General features: G+C 38.6%; 1 protein-coding gene across 1 annotated transcript in view; it reads left to right on the forward strand.

Moving 5' to 3' along the window:
- Positions 1 to 18321, forward strand: part of ipo11 (importin 11) — a 194575-nt gene that overhangs the window by 18026 nt on the left and 158228 nt on the right. The window contains exons 4-6 of the mRNA XM_057833064.1: positions 810 to 882; positions 11691 to 11894; positions 15795 to 15927. Coding sequence (XP_057689047.1) covers positions 810 to 882; positions 11691 to 11894; positions 15795 to 15927 — 410 coding nt within the window. The remainder of the gene's footprint in view (positions 1 to 809; positions 883 to 11690; positions 11895 to 15794; positions 15928 to 18321) is intronic.

Here is an 18321-nt window from a genome sequence, read left to right on the forward strand (position 1 = left end):
CCACTCCTATTGATCTTTGATGAAAGTTACAGGCCTCTCATCTTTTTTAGTGGGAGAACTTGCACAATAGTTGGCTGGCTAAATACTTTTTTGCCCCACTGTATCACCCAGAATGTTGCAGTACTGCAATATTCAGTCTGACTGGCGACTCTCCATATGAAAACTAAACGCATCTAACTTGGCAGTTCATAATTTATTCCCTCATTTTTAATGTTGACTTGAACTCAACAGAGCCTAGAACCAAATGTTATTGTTGTTTTTTTTTTTTTTTTTTTTTTTTTTTTTTGGCTTGGTCTTTTTTTTATTTATTGTAAATGTCTTCAGCATATATTATAATGATAAAATGAATAATGAATAATTTAAATAATAATAATAAAAAAATGTATCATATAAACTGTGCATTGCATGTACAGTGTATCTGATTGGATACATTTGCTTTTTAAGGTGGGTGAGGTATCACATTTCTTATGTGCAGAGCTGGAAACTCATGTATCAAATATGATAAGTTTAGTGCTATAGTTAATGGTGGAGAGGATTGAAGTTTGACAGCTGGCTGGTCCTGTTGGATTACAATTTTTCCCGAGCAGCTTAGTTAAGGCATAGCTTCATATTTTTCTTGAGACTGGTAAATTTCAAATAATGTTAAAATTGTCCTAGAGTGTGGTTGTCTTACTGTCCTCACAGTGAAAAGGCTCAGATCTTACAGGAAGGATATCTTGGGGATTTAAAGTATGGTATTGTGTGGAGCTCTGTCAAACGGTATTTCTTTGTCTGAACGTACTGTGTTTCCTCTCTGCTTCTATTGCCAGTGCTTTATCAGAGGAGGAGAAGACCACTTTACGTGCTGGGCTCATCACAAACTTCAACGAGCCTGTCAATCAGGTTAGTGATTCTACTACAACTTGCTGAAATCCCACCTGCTCCACTGCTAGACTCCATCAAAGAAACTCTCCGAGACAATCTGTCAAACCCTAGCGCAACACCCTCATATTTGGTACATAGCTATTTCTTACTGGAGATTCGAAGTACCGTATTTTTCGGACTATAAGTTGCAGTTTTTTTCATAGTTTGGCTGGGGGTGCGACTTATACTCAGGAGCGACTTAAGTGTGAAATTATTAACACATTATTATATCATTTCACATGTTATTTTGGTGTTTTGGAGTGACACTGATGGTTTGGTAAACCTGTTAGTATGTTCTTTATGCTATAGTTATCTGAATAACTTTTAATAGCTACTGTATGTTACGTTAACATACCGGCCACATTCGCATTTCGTTGTTCATGCATCATGTAATGTTATCATACTGTACACTTATTCAGCATGTTGTTCTTTATTGTATTTTTATTTTAAATTGCCTTTCAAGATGGTATATCTGTTCTACGTGTTGGATTTTATCAGGTAAATTTCCCCCCAAAATGCGACTTATACTCCGGTGCAACTTATATGTTTTTTTTCCTCTTCGTTGGGCATTTTATGGCTGGTGTGACTTATACTCAGGTGCGACTTATAGTCCGAAAAATATGGTAACACACAACCACTACATCAGTCACCCGCTGTATCATGTGACTATTACACCAGTCACGTTTCATTTTGCGTTGCACTGCCACTGAGCTAATAACATGCTGCAAAATAAGAATAGACTGGTGGAAGAATTGTCGAGACCTCTTTCTTAAAGAGCATACGACACCAGAAAAAAAGTCTTAAATGGCATTATTATGTGAATTAGAATCATATTTTGAGACGATTCGACTATATACAACAATTTAGCAAAGCGCAGATGACGAGAAATTAGTCTTTTAATCTGCCGGTTAGCCACGCCTACAATTATAGGGCTTTAGCGTCCCCAACAGGTGGATGACGTCAGCGGTAGACTAGGCTCATCGGTTTTACTATTCAGCCCATTGAGGGGGAATTGTTCAGAACGAGGAAAACGAGACGAAGAGAGCTGCAAAATGTCATTGTTTCAGTCTCTCTACTCCCAATATTTTTACAGGATATTCTTTTTATCCAAGTATTTTCCCCAATAGCTATATAAATGGCTTGAGAAGGACCAGTCAGCCCGTCGAGGGGGAACTATTCACAATGAGGAAAACGCGACGAAGAGAGTGGCAAAATGTCATTGTTTCTGTCTCTTTACTTCAATATTTTTACAGGATATTCTTTTTATCCAAGTATTTTTCCCCAATAGCTATATAAATGGCTTGAGAAGGACCAGTCAGCCCGTCGAGGGGGAACTATTCACAATGAGGAAAACGCGACGAAGAGAGCGGCAAAATGTCATTGTTTCTGTCTCTTTACTTCAATATTTTTACAGGATATTCTTTTTACCCAAGTACTTTCCCCAATTGCTAAATAAATGGCATGGTCATGACAAATAACTTGTGCTAAATGGAATATAAAATAATAAAAATCCATTTATTCAAGACGACATGGCAAAATTACTCCATAATGGTCAAAACAGTCGACTTTACCTTTACTGTCACACCTGTCGAACGATATTTTATGACACCTAAATCGGACATATGTCATTTCCCTTCCCCGGCTTCGGAGAATGTAAACAGACCAGAAGGAGTGACAGCTAGCCGACATGCTAACCCGAACCGAAGGATGTTTCAAAGTCTTCGAAGTGGAAAATCACACATAACTAGCCTGGATTATTTGACATGACGACCCGGTTGTCGAGTTTCTTTGCGGATCGGCAAACCGCCCGGCGGAGAGCAATTTACAGTTCGTTCCCTGGAGGAGGGTGGCTGGAATTGTTGTGTAGCTAACGTGCTAACAGCTAACTGCTAATGAGCGTGAGGATAGCTTTTTACATGCCTATCAATGATCAAACGTAAGTAGTCCTTTATTTAAAGGAATTTTATAGTGTTTACTTTGTAATCACTGTATTCGTATTTGACATAATACAAAACAAGATGTTTACTCACTTCCTTGTAAGTCCAATGGTCCCACAGTAAATATCCACGGTGAATGGGAACCTTTTGAAACTCCAAAAAGGCGCATACTTCTCTCCCGCATACAGAATGATTTTTCTGCAGCCGTTTGGCTGGCGTGATGCGAAAAATAAAAGTATTAATCCGCAAAATCAGCTGAATCCTTCGTCCTCATACACAACAGTACACTGTAGCGTGAAGAGGATGTCTTCTACCGTACACGTCACAGCGCCCTCCTCCTCAATGCAAGACCGAAGCCGGAAGTCACTCATTTTCATGGCGCGGGATTCAAAAAACTAAATAAATATAGCGATCGCTTCCACACACATCCAAGCGGTCCATATCATTCAGGAGCATAAAATACCGCGTGTATTATGAAATAAACATGCTTTTTCGTGTCACAAGCACTTTAAGGAGGAGACAAATGAAATCCATGTGGGGTGCTTTGATTTAATTTAATTCGTTCCAGGACCTGGTTTGTAAATCGAAATGGTTGTATGTCGAGCGGGATTTTCCTATAGGAACACATTATAATTCGATTAATTGGTTCCACAGTAGGCCTGTCGCGATAACAAATTTTAGTGTGCGATAATTATTCTAATAAATTATTGCGATATGCGATATTATTGCGCCCCCCCCAATTTTTTTAAACCAATTTACAATAACACAGTGCGAATACAGTATATATTAATAGATCAAGTACACCCATTTAAACACGATAAATATTTACTCTTAAATTCAAATATACTTTTTAAGAAATCACAACTAAAAACAATAGACCCTGCCTCTTAAGTAAAAAGCAACAATATTGATACCGCACAGAAACACAGAATAAATAAAATGTGTTTTAAAAAAAAAAAAAATTGCACTTAATAACTTAAACATTTAGGAAAATGAAAACATTTCCCGTCATAGCTTCTGCAATGGTGTTCCATAGGGATGCAACGATACAGTTAAGTCATGGTTCGGTACGAATTTTGATATGGGGGTCACGATTTTCGATCCGATTCAATACATCTAATGCTCTGTAAAAAAAAAAAAAAAAACAATTGTATTTTTTGTTTCTTTTTTTTTTTTGCTAACGAGCAAAAATTAAATTGCCATCATATAAACATGCATTTTAGTGCATAATATTTAAGTGCTTACTTGTTACTGATATGAAAAAAAATTGTATAAAAGTGCTGAGAACAATCTTTACTGTTTGTAAAGTGAGGCAGGGCACACCGTTGATTGCTACTGCTTTCTTAGCAGCCAGGTTTACTACATGAGCAAGACATCCTATTTATGGTCCGAATCCATCTGTGTCATGTACTGAATTAACAATATTTGCAACATTATCTATAGTCACTGGTTGATTTGGCCTTCTTAACCTCATGTGACAAATGACAGTTTAGAATTCATCGATGTAGTATATGGACTACATGTCCCATAATCACTCTGGGCTCACGTAGCCAATGGCATGGGCCGTAGCACATCTAGTTTGCCATTTCATGATATCTAGTGTGTGCGCGCAACCGCGTATTAAAAAAGTTAGCAAGCGCCGCTGGAGTCACGTCTGCTCATTACTACACCAGCATATGACGGCTTTCATAAACAGGACGAGTCTGAAGCACAGCGCTCTTGATTTCATTCAGCTGTTCGTTGTCAAAGTGAGGTTATTCGTAGCAGCCAAGTCGGTAACAATGTTTTGGCGGACTTCGTTTTAAATATCCAGCGTTGTGCCGAAAAATAGCCGCCCCGCGTGAAATGTCACTCCTGACAGGAGCGCCCACACGTCAACAACACCGGCGCGCCATAGATGGTCCACAGTCACTCCGGAGCACTGACGCGGCCGGTATACGTTGAACAATAGGATATAATGGGAACGATTGGCTCTGGCGCTAGTTTTTGCCGGACCTGGAACGAAGATGCATTTTGCGCAGTTGGTAACGAACTTTTAACAGCACGTCTGCCGCACGTGCGCACACACGTGCACGTGAGGCGATTAATCGCAGCGGAAAAATTACCGCCTTCATTTTTATATATCGCGCGATAAATGGAATTATTGCATATTGCGACAGGCTTATTCCACAGCCCAAAAACCTACACTAAATCATTAAGAAATACTGCTGGTACAATTACACATAGCAAAACAAATAAATCAGAAATGCAAATCAGAATAATGTAATAATAATAATAATTATTACAGCTGGGGGACAAAATATCATCTGGCGAGATATCGCTATTCCCACTTTTTGAGACAGCGAATGATGCATTTAATACAATTCAACTGAGTAAAACACTCGAGCGAAATCCGAAAAGCTCTTCAGTTGCCCTTAGGAGGCCGCGCATAATTGGGGACATTGCAATACACAATGAATGGGTTGCCGCTGAACCCCTCACACTCGGCTGCTGCTAGTTTGAAACTGACTTAAAAAAAACCCCAACTCTTTCGCCAGTCGTGGCGGCTTTTATTTCAGTGTGGCGGCGCGCCACAATGTTTTGAATGTACGGGAACCCTGAATACTGAAGATACTTTTCATGTGCTGTGCTGGCCACAAGCCAACAAACTAGAGATGTCCTGATTCGATCACTATCCGTCCTGCTGCTTTTCTTGGTCGGCAGTGCCCCAGATTGCTTGTTAAAGTTAATGATGAGTGACAGCTGTTGATGCTTTGATATTGCCAGAGAAGCCTGGGAGCGCTACACTTTAAAGACACTGCATCGTTGAGCTTGTTTTAACACTTGCGGTAGTGTGAGTGGTGTTTATTGTGTGTGTGGGGGTGTGTGTGTTTGTAAGTAGGGTTGTTCCGATCATGTTTTTTTGCTCCCGATCCGATCCCGATCGTTTTAGTTTGAGTATCTGCCGATCCCGATATTTCCCGATCCGATTGCTTTTTTTTGCTCCTGATTCAATTCCAATCATTCCCGATAATTTTTCCCGATCACTTTGGACATCGTCTCCGTTTATCCGTACGACTGCTTCTTGTAGTTAGACTTCTGCCTTTTTTCCCCTTAGCCACGCTTAACGCTTAACCCCCTCTGCTTAAAATAAAGTTACACGACGTCACTTTCGTGTTCTTTTCGGTGCCACACTTTGTGAGTGCGACAATAAATGGCAGGGGAGGATGTTTGTTGTTATTATGAACCAATTTTTAAACCAAAACTAAAGACTCTGGATGAGTGTAAGACATTTTGTCTGTAACGTTAAATACAATTAGAACATGGTTTAATTAAAAAATATAAATATATTTAAAAAAGGCATGTCCGATATTTTTTTGCCGATTCCGATACTTTGAAAATGACGTGATCGATGCCGATTGATCGGGACATCTCTATTTGTAAGTGTTCTGAGCAGGATGAGCGGATTTGAGTGGACTGGCTCAATGAAGCATTTAATAAAGACAAGTCGTTTTCTACGTTGTTTAAAAATAATTCAGCGGGACAGTCACATGTTTAAAACTTTTTTTTTTCCTGTATCGGATCGGAACTCTGTATAAATTGTATAAAGTTTATAAATTGTGAAGTGTTTTAAATAGTTTTTTTCTATTTTGCACAGGAACAACAGTTACAACAGTTAATGCACTTTTCTATGTAAACAAATAAAAAATAAAAAAATAAAAATTAAAAATAAATGTCAAATGGCATGTAGTTTAATCGGAGATACATGCCTGTGTTTTTCTAAATTTTAAAAGGTAATATTTTGCCATATTTGAAGGATTGCCACGCAGGTATCGAGATACGGATCGGACGGTGGCACAGCGGTTCGTCCCACCCTTAATAATTATGTAACGAATCGGATTCTAATGTGGCCGTTGTGTTTGCATGCTGCTCCTGAACGCACTGTGTGACTGACAACAGAGTGAGAGAGGTGTGTAGTGTTGTGTTGAACAAGTTCTGAATTAAATGATTAAAAAACCGACAAAGCTAGCAACTTCCTTGCCGATGTTACAGCAATAGTAATTGTCACCTTAACTCATAAAGACTGGCGAATGTAGGTTGGAGGAGGACCGTCGAGATCGTATACATATTCCGGGTGTATTGTCAAGCCAGTTCACTGACGCGCACACCAAGCTCATATTTTTCTATCATTTCCATCTTGATTTAATTGCTGAGCGTCACCTTTTTCCTTTTTTCACCACTTGCACTAATCTGTTGATTTCTCTCACAAGAAAATTTGCCATGTGTTCATCTTGCGTGAAAACAATGCAATTGCGACGCTGTCATAAATCGTCGTATTTCGAGCATGTCGTCATATGTCGAGATAAATGACGAGTCAAATTTAACGTCTGATGTCGAAAGGATCGTATATCAGTGCGATTGCATGTCGAGGTATCACTGTATTACTATCTTTCTACAGACTTACTTTGAATATTTTTCATGATCCAATAGCTACTACGATTTACTCAATCTGCTCATTACTAAGGCTGGGCGATCTGTCAAAAACAGGATCACAATTATTTTTTTCTCATATTGTCCAATCTCGATTCTTTTCATAATTTCTTTCTTTTTTTTTAAAATTTAGATTGCTGTTTTTTTTTGTTTGTTTTTTTGTGTGTGTGTTTTTTTTTTTAATAAACTTGTTTCAAAGAATCTGCAACAAAAACATAAGCAATTAGAGAGCAGTTAAACATTTCACTCAAATATGAAGTAAATATTAACAAAAAAAAGCAGCAGCGAATACTCCTCTTGCAAACAAACACTTTTAATGGTTCATATTTGAAACTGTAGACAAAAAATACAAAGTCAAGAATAAAATAGACGAAATAAATATAAAAACTATAATACATTTTTCACTAATGCAAGAATGAAAAAAAAATAACGATGGCTTACAAATAAAGGTAATTTTTGGAGCTAATTATAATTAAAAGATAAGAACCTGCACCCTCAGGGCGTTTTCAATGTGTTTTTGAAGTGTTCCTCTATTTTTTGAGCAGTGTATGATGGGATGTTCAGGGAATTAAAGTTTCTGTGATCTTTTAGAGATATATACAGAGATTCTGATTGCAACCATTGAAGGGCTCTTTGAGAGACAGAATAGACAATCAGTCATTCAGAAATATTCTGGCTCTCCACTGGACACAGCTGGCAAGATGAAAGTAATTTGCACTCGTTGCCGACACTGTACGACTGCGCCACCTCTTGCTGTTTGAAAATAAAGTAAGGTTCCTGACCTCAGGCGTGGACAATGGACGTCTGCTAGTAAATTTCCGAGTGGCCTCTGAACTATGACGAAAAGTGTACTTTTAGAACTACGGTACTTTTTTCAACGTTTAACCACACTGGCAAAGAAATATGTCATTCGTAAAAACCATCCATTTTAATTTCAATTACCTACTGAAGGAAAAAGTCGTTTTTTTTTTTTTTGTTTTGTTTTGTTTTTCCCTTAACAGGTGCTTTTATTCCTATTTTCTCTAAATGAGATGGTTACAGATTTTTATTCCAGAAATTATTGTAATTTAAAAGGTTGTAAAATGAAATATAGTTCCATACTTTTTAATCTGAGTTTGCATTATTTGGCAGCGGTTTTAGAGGCCGACTAAATCTCACCGGCCTAAAACTTAACTAAAACGAAATTTCTAAGTTCAGTGATGGTTGCCTCTCTGTCGATTTTGTGTGTGTAAGTACTGACTACCAAGTGGGTATGTACTTAAACAATGATTTGTGTTTCTATGTAATGAGTTCTGAGTACTACTTTTTTCCTTCATTTTGAATCCTGTGGTTTATAGTCCACTGCTGCTTATTTGTTGATTTATTTGGGTGAATAGGTAACACTTTTTTTTGGCCGCGGCATCATAAAACCGTCATAATTATGACATGACACTATCATAGGCATTACTGAATACTTATGTCATTAGGTGTCATTCGGCAAATTATGTCACTCATTAATGCTCAGGACAGTGTCATGTCATAATTATGATTGTCTAATGACACTCTTATGGCGCCACTGTCAAATAAAGTGTTACCAAATACCTTAACTTGCAAATAATGAAACAATTGAAACAGTAACTGAAGAAATATTTATCACAGAACATGAATTTTGATTTTTATATACATCTTTAGCGCTGCAATGTATGCTAGGAGGCATGTTGGACGACAACACTTTTGAATGCAGGTGGCAGCAGAAGTTGACTGTCTCCCCCTAGGGAGCAGTGATGGCCAAATGAAGCTTCTTGAAGCAATGAATAAGCTGGTGGTTCATTTGGTCTTATGATGCAGCTGTCAAATAAAGTGTAACTGGTGAATATCTTTTGGTGTAAATATCCCATAATACTTTGAAAACAGCTGCGGCTTATATTCCAGTGCGGCTTATCAATGTTTTCGTGTCAAATTTGGAGGGTGGAGGCTCATAGTCGGGTGCGCCTTATATTGCAAGAATTACGGTAGTTTGTTTTGCTAGCTGTTTGCCCATCAAAGGCTATTCATTCATTCATTCATCTTTTGTACTGCTTATCCTCATGAGGATTGTGTTGGCACTGGAGCCTGTCCCACATTCAATCGAAAAACTCCGTAGATGTCATACTTGAGCAATGCCACACTTTTTTAAACCTATATTATGCATATAACATTGAAAAAAGTATAGGCCCCAATCACCAACGTCACACAATCACGTGATCACTGTATTTTGCCGCCATATTGTCCGTCATTTTGTGTCCGTATTGTCATTGACTGTAGTTTCTAAAGGTGGATTCACTTGCAAATTATGGAAGCCTCGGTGCTTTCAGACGCTGTAAACTCATTGGATGAGTTGCATAAAAGCCGTTATATGGAAAAGCTTCGGTCGATCCAGTCGCCAGATCCATATTTGATGCCCACACCGATGTTTCCTCCCGTCCGGTCCCGTCCCGTGCGTCAGAGCTCGTCCCGAGACCACATAATTTCCAATCATTCTCCAGTTTATGTCACAATGAGGAGTCGGGTACCCAAAATCGGCACCAGCCCGGATATAAACCGACATTTGGTCAGCTGAGCGTCACCGTTGTCACGATTGTAAAATGAAACTTGATCGACAACGGGCCGGTGTGTGTCGAAAAATAGATGCCCCACGTGAAATGTCCCCCCTGACGGGAGCGCTTATTTATAACGCTTTATTGACGTGAAAACATAAACAAATGTTTTCATGGGCGCATTACAGTAATGGATTTACGACTGTAAGACCAGTTTTAAATAATTAAATTACACGAAATATTAGTACTGTATTTTAGTAACAAATCGTGGACTGGGCCACATAACCATCTTTGAACAGAAATGTATTAGTCTACAGGTTTTCACGACCATATCCCAATGACAATCACACAGGTATGACATTTATTTGTTCGAGCAGAGTAAAATAATACATATTCACGGTACAAGAAAGTCGTTTCCGTGTGGGCGCTCCCGTCAGGGGGGACATTTCACGCAGGGCGGCTATTTTTCGGCACAACACCTGTTGTTGCGCTCACCTTCTTGCTGCGCCACCGTGGCGACGAGTTTCGTAGACTCCGTCTGATGATGTCTGCGATCGTGTTGGGATCACGACTATTAATATGTTTTTGGCGCTGTCTGACGGCTGTCGACACAAACGCATCATGGACCGAGATAAACAAACCGTGCCGCTTTTGAGATTCGCCCTTTTAACAATGGGCACACAATAACTACTAAAATGACCCTTTATCTTCTCTGTTACTGCAACCAACCGCCACACATGCCTTCACCATTTTGATTAAAAAATGTTAACGATTGTCAGGAAGGTCTTTGGGTTCGTTTACTAGACGGTGATTCCTAAGACAAGCAGAAAAACACGCAGTAATAGTAGGAATGTACGTAGCGGTAATATGTAAACACGATGAGCTGACGGACAATATGGCGGCACCAGTCAGGGGGGCGGAGTTGTGACGTCACGTGATTGGGGTCTATTGCTGCAATAATTCCTAAGGACCATAAGAGTGGTCAATAATGAATAATTAAAATTGCCTCAGTCTTCAGGCAACTGTAGCTGTAGTGACGCAGAAATAATTCAGAAATCAAGTGGTGTGCATCAGTCTGGCGGCACATGGAAGGTGGCCCTGAATAGTGGCTATCCATCCTGCTCTCTACAGCTTGTGTTTCCCTGAGGGATAGCCCTCTAACATCAGGGCTATTAGTGTCCATACGGCAGGCTGTTAATATGCTATTTAAAATCCATATGGCTTCACAGTCACATTCTATCCCTGCCAAATCAAAACCAGACTGCATGCCCAATGATTTATTTTTTCTTATCCTTAGTGAAAATGTTAAATTACAAAATGTGTTCATTGTTTACTGAAACAAATGTCTGCATGTAAGAAATGCAAGAAAAACTACCCCAAATTTAAACTCTAAACCAAGGCTTTTCCCCCCAGCTTTAACGCCTATAGCTTAAATAGCACGTGCTTTACTTTATGTATGGTACCTCCCCACCCCTTTTCCAATGGGTTGGTTTGTTGATTTTATATTAATTTTCCCAATCCACTTTTTAATTAAATCTGTTTCTGTTGATCTGCTCTGCTAAAATGCACACCCTCATCATGCTGAAAACACGTTTTAATACCTTACCTTTCAGCTTTCAAGTATGTATATTATGTGTGTATGCTGTTGCTCATGACATAATGACAAACAGACTCATGAAAACTCTATCTGGCACATACTCAATCATTTTTATTCATTTAATTTTTTATTTTCATTGCAGGTTTTTTTAAATTCACTCGAACATCCTTACTCTGCAGTCTATTTTGCCTATGGCCATTCTTTTTCCTGTGTGTGCTTTGCCAACAGATAGCAACCCAGATCGCGGTGCTGATAGCCAAGGTAGCCCGGCTAGACTGCCCCCGGCAATGGCCGGAGCTCATCCCCATTCTGCTGGAGTCTGTCAAGGGCCAGGATGGCCTGCAGCAACACAGAGCGCTGCTCACCTTCTATCACGTTACCAAAACACTCTCGTCAAAACGTTTGGCACAGGACAGGCGGCTGTTTCAAGACGTAAGTCATCCGTCACCTCATTTGTGTACAGATTTTGTATTTTTAATTGTGTGTGTGTGTTTTTTTTTTAATCATTACCTCTTCCTTTGCCAAATTTGTGGTTTGTTTTGATTTGGAATTTGCAGTACCATGTGTCACCGATAGGTGATGTTGTTTAGCTGACTTTAGATTAAAGATGTATGGAAGCATCATCAACTTGCTCATAAGTGTGTTGTTACATGCACAATTGATGGTGTCTGTTTTTGTCTCGGTGTACGGGTGTCTGCGTTTTTCTGTGTATGTTTATCCAAGTTTAATGCTATCCAGGCTTTTTAAGAACATAAGACTACAGCAAAAAGATGGACTTGAAGAATAAAACATGGCTTTAGGGCAAAGAAATGATCAAACAGACTAACGAGAACACCACTATATTCCCTCAGCTTTGAAAGCTTCCTACATATCCACATCCTTCTAATCTTTTCCAGATTTTCTGTCTTTTTTTACTTGAACTTTAGACATATACTTACCCCAGGCTGTGATTAGCACTGGATGCGAGTTTCTCTATGGGGTCTCCTTTCATTTATTGTTAAATATTTCTGTCATAGCATTTTTAATGTGCACCGTGATCACCTTGTAAAGGTGTTTGCCACATTTTTATTTGAAAGTTGGATTTTTCCAATTCCAGCTCATCAAGACTGTATTCAAGCCCATGCAATCCAAGAGAGGGTGCCAAGATACTGTATTAACTTGCCGGGGGCCATTCGACACTTTGTACTCTTGAATTTCGTGCATTTGCTAGCTTGTTCGTCTGCTGCCCTTGTTTTGAAATCCCCTACGTTGTGCTGGTATTTGAGTGTATATGTTTTGTTGTCTTATCGGCTCTCTGCCTACCCCTTAGGTTGGTATTATTGATCTCCATCCACCTACTGTCATGGACCCATTGTGTTATTCCACCTTTACTGTGATCGCGTGTATTTTTGCATTTCAAAAACCCTTGAACGCATCCTTCCGTTGTTTTATGCTTCGAGGTGCAACCTTGTTTCCGCAGTTGCGGACCCTAACATCAGCAACAAAATAAACGACACATATCCAAAGATGGACGATGGACTTCCTTCCTCAGCTCTACGATCCAGTAGCAATTAAATTCCGTTATGTTTTCAGTTCAATTTTGCCATTTCCAGCTTGCTATGTTAATTATTGCCATGTTTGTTTACAGCTTTTCGTCTTACTGCGAAGAAATGGGCCTGCCATGATATTTACATCATCAGCCATTGTGCTGTGACCCTGGAATCAAATGCATGCTTTCACACACGGAAAGTCCCGGACATAATACTAAGATGCGACCTGTTAAATGTCCGCGCAATCTCAGTGTCAGTCGACCGGGGAAATTGCTTTCACACACAAGGGCTACCCATTTAAATCCCAGGATCTTAACGATGTTCAGGTATATGTGAAATGGGCTTCGTACTTTAGTCACAAAAACGCCTCCTCTCCGCAGCTTTTCCTGCCAATCAGAGCCAACCTGTCAGTGTCATATGCACATGCGAAGTAGTGGTGATACAATCATACGTGTTATCTGTGTGGCTACTGGCTAACACTTTTATTGCTAACTGGTGTCAATTTTGGGGGGGGTACTAAGTACAAGTGATGTTGAGGTAACCGTGATGTGATGTAAGCTTTTACTTTGTTTTTTTACATCAAGAGTGTTAAATGAGTGTCAAATAAGGTAGACCCTTGTAATATTACCTTTCGTTTGAACGCACCCACTTTCCAAGTGATCAAAAGTACTGTGACAGACATTAAATTAAAGTGAATAACATTTCACATTTTGTGGCATTACCCTTATGCAACAACTTTATCGAGCCTGTGACCCATTGACTCACCAGGTGATTGCATTTGTCTTAGAAGTGCTGTTCCAGGCCTTTACTGCTGTTTCTTTGTTTTTGTTTGTTTCTGGGGGTTTCTCCCTTCATTCTCGTTTTCAGGAGGTAAAATGCATGTTCTTTTGTTGTAAGGTCAGCATTGACTTGGCCAATCCAAGACCATCCACTTTTCCCCCTCATAAAGTCCTTTGTTGTGGGGGTCACTTCAGTCTTGTTGCATGATGAAGCTTCTCATGATTAGTTGGATGCATTTTTTTTTTTTTTGTAAATTGCCTGATAAAATGGTTGTGTAGACATAAAAATTCCTTCTGCTGCTACTATCTTGAGTTACGTCAATGAAAACTAGTGAGTCCTATTTTGAATTTCATTGGTTTGAAATTTACATTCAAATGTAAAAGTGCACCTAAATAAATATTTTTTGTAATTTTTATGACTTTACGACGAGTTTAGTTTGTGACTGATGATGTACAAGTGGAACACCGTTGCAACCAACTTTCAAACCACATTCAAACGGGGTCTAGTAGTGATTAGTTACTCCTTTCAAATCTGAATTGATAGTTGATACTGATCAAAAATGGTGATTCTCTCATTTACAGCAGAGCTTCCATATTTCCCAGACTCTTGGTAACCAACCTGTTGAATAATAAATTAAACTGACCTTGGCCAAATGTTTGAGGTAACATTTTTTACTGCCACATAAGTTGAAATTCGGGGTGTAAATCGCCAATTTCGTGATAATACGATCCGATATCAATTCTTTATATAACGATATGATATTTTTCCATACCACTAAGTTTGCCACAATTCAATTTAGATTTAATCCAAGGTCTTTGATGGATTTAATATGATATCTACACAATGAGCACAATTACATTTCATCAAAGCCAATAAAAAAATCTAATTTTGACATTTTTTCCCCCAATTTTGTTGCTTGAAACATTTCAAACATTAAAATGAAGAAAAAAAAACACATACTTTTTACAATACAATGCATAAAAGACTGCATTGTTCGATGTTTTACATTTCAATCAATTGGATAGTTGCTTAACCAATCGATATATCATTTCAGATCATTGTATCCTTATACCCATCGTGGAAAGAGAGGTCAACCTCCGGAGAAAAACACTAAACTAGCATAAAACTTTGCCCTTTGGAGAAACTTAATTAAAAGAGAAATGTGTTGCAAGGTCATGTTTTCCAGAAATTAACCCATGTTGCTGTGTTTAAAAGCCTCTTTGTATCTACTTGGATTCTGCGTGTGTGTGTGTGTGTCTTACACAGTGCCCGAGTCCTACGCCATATTGAGTATGTGTGTAGCCTTTCATTAGTATGAAAATCAAAACCCAAAGCTCATTATTGTGCCCTGGCTGGCTGGCTGAGGTAGTGAGCTGCACGATGTACTGCACTGTTAAAAGGACCAGCAGTGCTTTTGTTTGCCTTTGATTGTATTATTTTGTTCTCCTGGAGTATTTGGCTTACCAGAGAAAATGTGATAGGTTTGGGGCCCAAATAATGTTATGGGAGGAAGGGAAATAACCAGTTCATTGAGACTTAAATTTGTGCTGTGACTCTTAAGTTCCTTATTTGCTTCCTACTTGTGTTGTTCTTCTATATATACTGGACTGTCTCAGGAAATTAGAATACACAATATTCTAATTTTTTGAGACAGTCCTGTGTATATATACAGGACTGTCTCAGGAAATTAGAATACACAATATTCTAATTTCCTGAGACAGTCAGGAAATTAGAATATTGTGTATTCTAATTTCCTGAGACAGTCCTGTATATATACACAGGACTGTCTCAAAAAATTAGAATATTGTGTATTCTAATTTTCTGAGACAGTCCAGTATATATATATATATATATTTTTTTAATAGCTATTGTAGCTTTTGGCATAGATGTTTTTTTTCCATGTGAATATTATTTGAAAATGGATTCACTTCTTGTGCTCACCGGCGTGTTTTTGAAAGTGTCTACTGGTCCAGAATGATTTGATCAGCATGTGATTGACTGTTTTGTGTGTGCGTGTTGGCAGCTGGCATCGGGCATTTACAGCTTTGCGTGTTCCCTGTGGAGCCACCACACGGACTGTTTCCTCCAGCAGATCTGTGCCCGCGATGAAACAACAGCGATGGCATCGCTAGAACGAACACTGCTGTCTCTTAAAGGTAGCTGACACAACACACCTGTAGCACTGTGCACTGGGAATCCCACTTTTTTAAATTCTAAAATGTTGCCATTATATCATATCATAATTATGTTTGATAGGATGGTCCAAAGGTATCATTTCCTTAAAATAATCTACTGTGTTCTATGACCCTATTCCCTACTAGGTGCTTAAAAAATGAGGCTTTAGTTATACCATCTTTAAATTTGAAAATACTAGTTTTTTCAAAATGTGCTCATCGCACAAAAACTCATGCATATGGACGAAATGCCTTTTCCCAATAAAGCAGAATATTTGCTTCCATAGTCCGTTTGTCATTAGTTTTCCTGTTTCACTACTGAGGGAACGCTGCTATTTGTTTTCCTCCACTAAGTAATATGCTTGCACCAATGGGAGTCTCCTTTTCAATTCTCTTCATCTACAACTCGGCACAGTCAACAAAGCATTCATCTACCTGCGTCTCAACAGTAGCTTTCCCAGCAACTACATTTTTAATATCGACCTACTCCTTTTACATAGTGCCCTGAATTTTCAAAAGGACCTAAGACCTTCCCAACAATCTCTCAATCTTGTGTTCATAAAACTCTTGCACTGAAAGAATTAATTTACGTTTAAGTGATGCATCTCGATTGAGAAACAAGTGGTGTACATTGGGGAGTAGGTCCTTCTAGCTTGTGATGGAAGTAGACAGTCTTCTTGAAATGTCAAGATGTACTTAGAGCACTTATTTTTTCAAAATCAATATTCTGGTAACTTGGGTTGTCCGAAAATGACTTTTTAACCTATATCCTGATATTGTCGAACTCCAAAAATCTGATGCCGATATCAAACCGATAGCTACCTATCCTGTCGTGGATTAAACATATTATGGATAGTTGTATTGTGATGCCCCAATGGATGCTTTAATAATGATTGATGTAACAACTTTAATATTTTCCAAATAAACATTCTTTGAAAAATAAGAGAACAATTGCCTATTTTGCACTGCTATATTTATTGTTGTAATCAAAATAGTGCAAACATCGTTTTTTTGTAGGGGTGCACGATATCAATTTTTGAAACTGATACCGATAACTTCCTGCTCCTTAAGGCCCATACCAATATGATAACATATAAAAAATATATAATTTTTCAAAGTATGTTCACCTGAGTTTGACCTGTAGGTCAAAAATACTAGTGGTGGATTCAGCATAGATTTGCCTTTGATCTAACCAGAATTTTCATGACGGCATGAGCATTATTATAATGAACAAAACAAAGACAAGAACCGTTTTGACTTCAAATAAAGTGCCCATATTAACTTTTTCAAATAAATATAATTTGAGTCAATCACAATCAATCATTCAGTATCCTTGACGATGTGTTCCCCTGAACAATAAAAGAACTAAAACAAACATAAACCCAACAGGTATTGTGCTTTGTCAGCAGATAAAACATTTGGTGCAACAGGAGAGGAGACTTCTGTTATCTTGGTCCATGAAACAACTTTCTTAACCTGGCAATTATAGGACAGCAAGCCTATCCATAACCAAAAGACCTCTCAATAACTTGTAAACATAACACTGTAAAATGCAAACATTTGCTAATTGCCATAGTAAGGTTCATCACTCAGTTATGGAAAAAAAAGGCCTCTAGAACAGTAACAAAACTTTGCATACTGGCCAAACAGGAGTGGGAACAAACGCACACATCCCAGTCCACCGACACATGCCAAAATTAATATTACAAGGCCCGATAATATATAATGTTAATGGATTTATTGGAATGACGTCATAATTTCTATTATCGGACCGATAATTATCAGACCGATGATTATCGTGCACCTCTAGTTTTTTGTGAATCAAGTGCAAATGTAAAGTGCCAATAAGGCACTTATTCTGTCCTCAATGTGTGTGTGGGTACACAAATCGACAGATAGCGAACAAGTCGGGTACTAAAGAGAAGTCAGTTTGAATAGCAACTGGTAGTACAGCTTGCAAGTAATGAAATAATGTAACCACATTTTACCACAAATGCAAACAAAACGAAATATACACATCTCCAATATACTAACCAGCGCTCATGAATATAAAACAAAGGAAGAATATAACTTACAAGTGATGCTTGTATCAGGCACAAACAACGTGGTGAGATTCCAAGAACTGCTACCTACAGATGTTAGCTCATCCATTTAGCTCTATTTGCCAAGAGCTCTCGTCGACATGATTGCGCCAGCAGGATGTGCTGGAACTTTTCAAAACTAATCATACCTAAGTGCCACCAGGGGGTGTCAAAACACAAAAAACGCAGGCAGGCAATAAGTGGTCATGACAGTAAGCCTGAACGATATATCGTTTAAACAGCGCCATCGCGATGTGTGCGTGCGCGATAGTCCCATGGCAAGGACGTGCGATAG

This window comes from Corythoichthys intestinalis, chromosome 3, assembly GCF_030265065.1.
Source record: "Corythoichthys intestinalis isolate RoL2023-P3 chromosome 3, ASM3026506v1, whole genome shotgun sequence".
Classification (NCBI taxonomy): Eukaryota; Metazoa; Chordata; class Actinopteri; order Syngnathiformes; family Syngnathidae; genus Corythoichthys; species Corythoichthys intestinalis.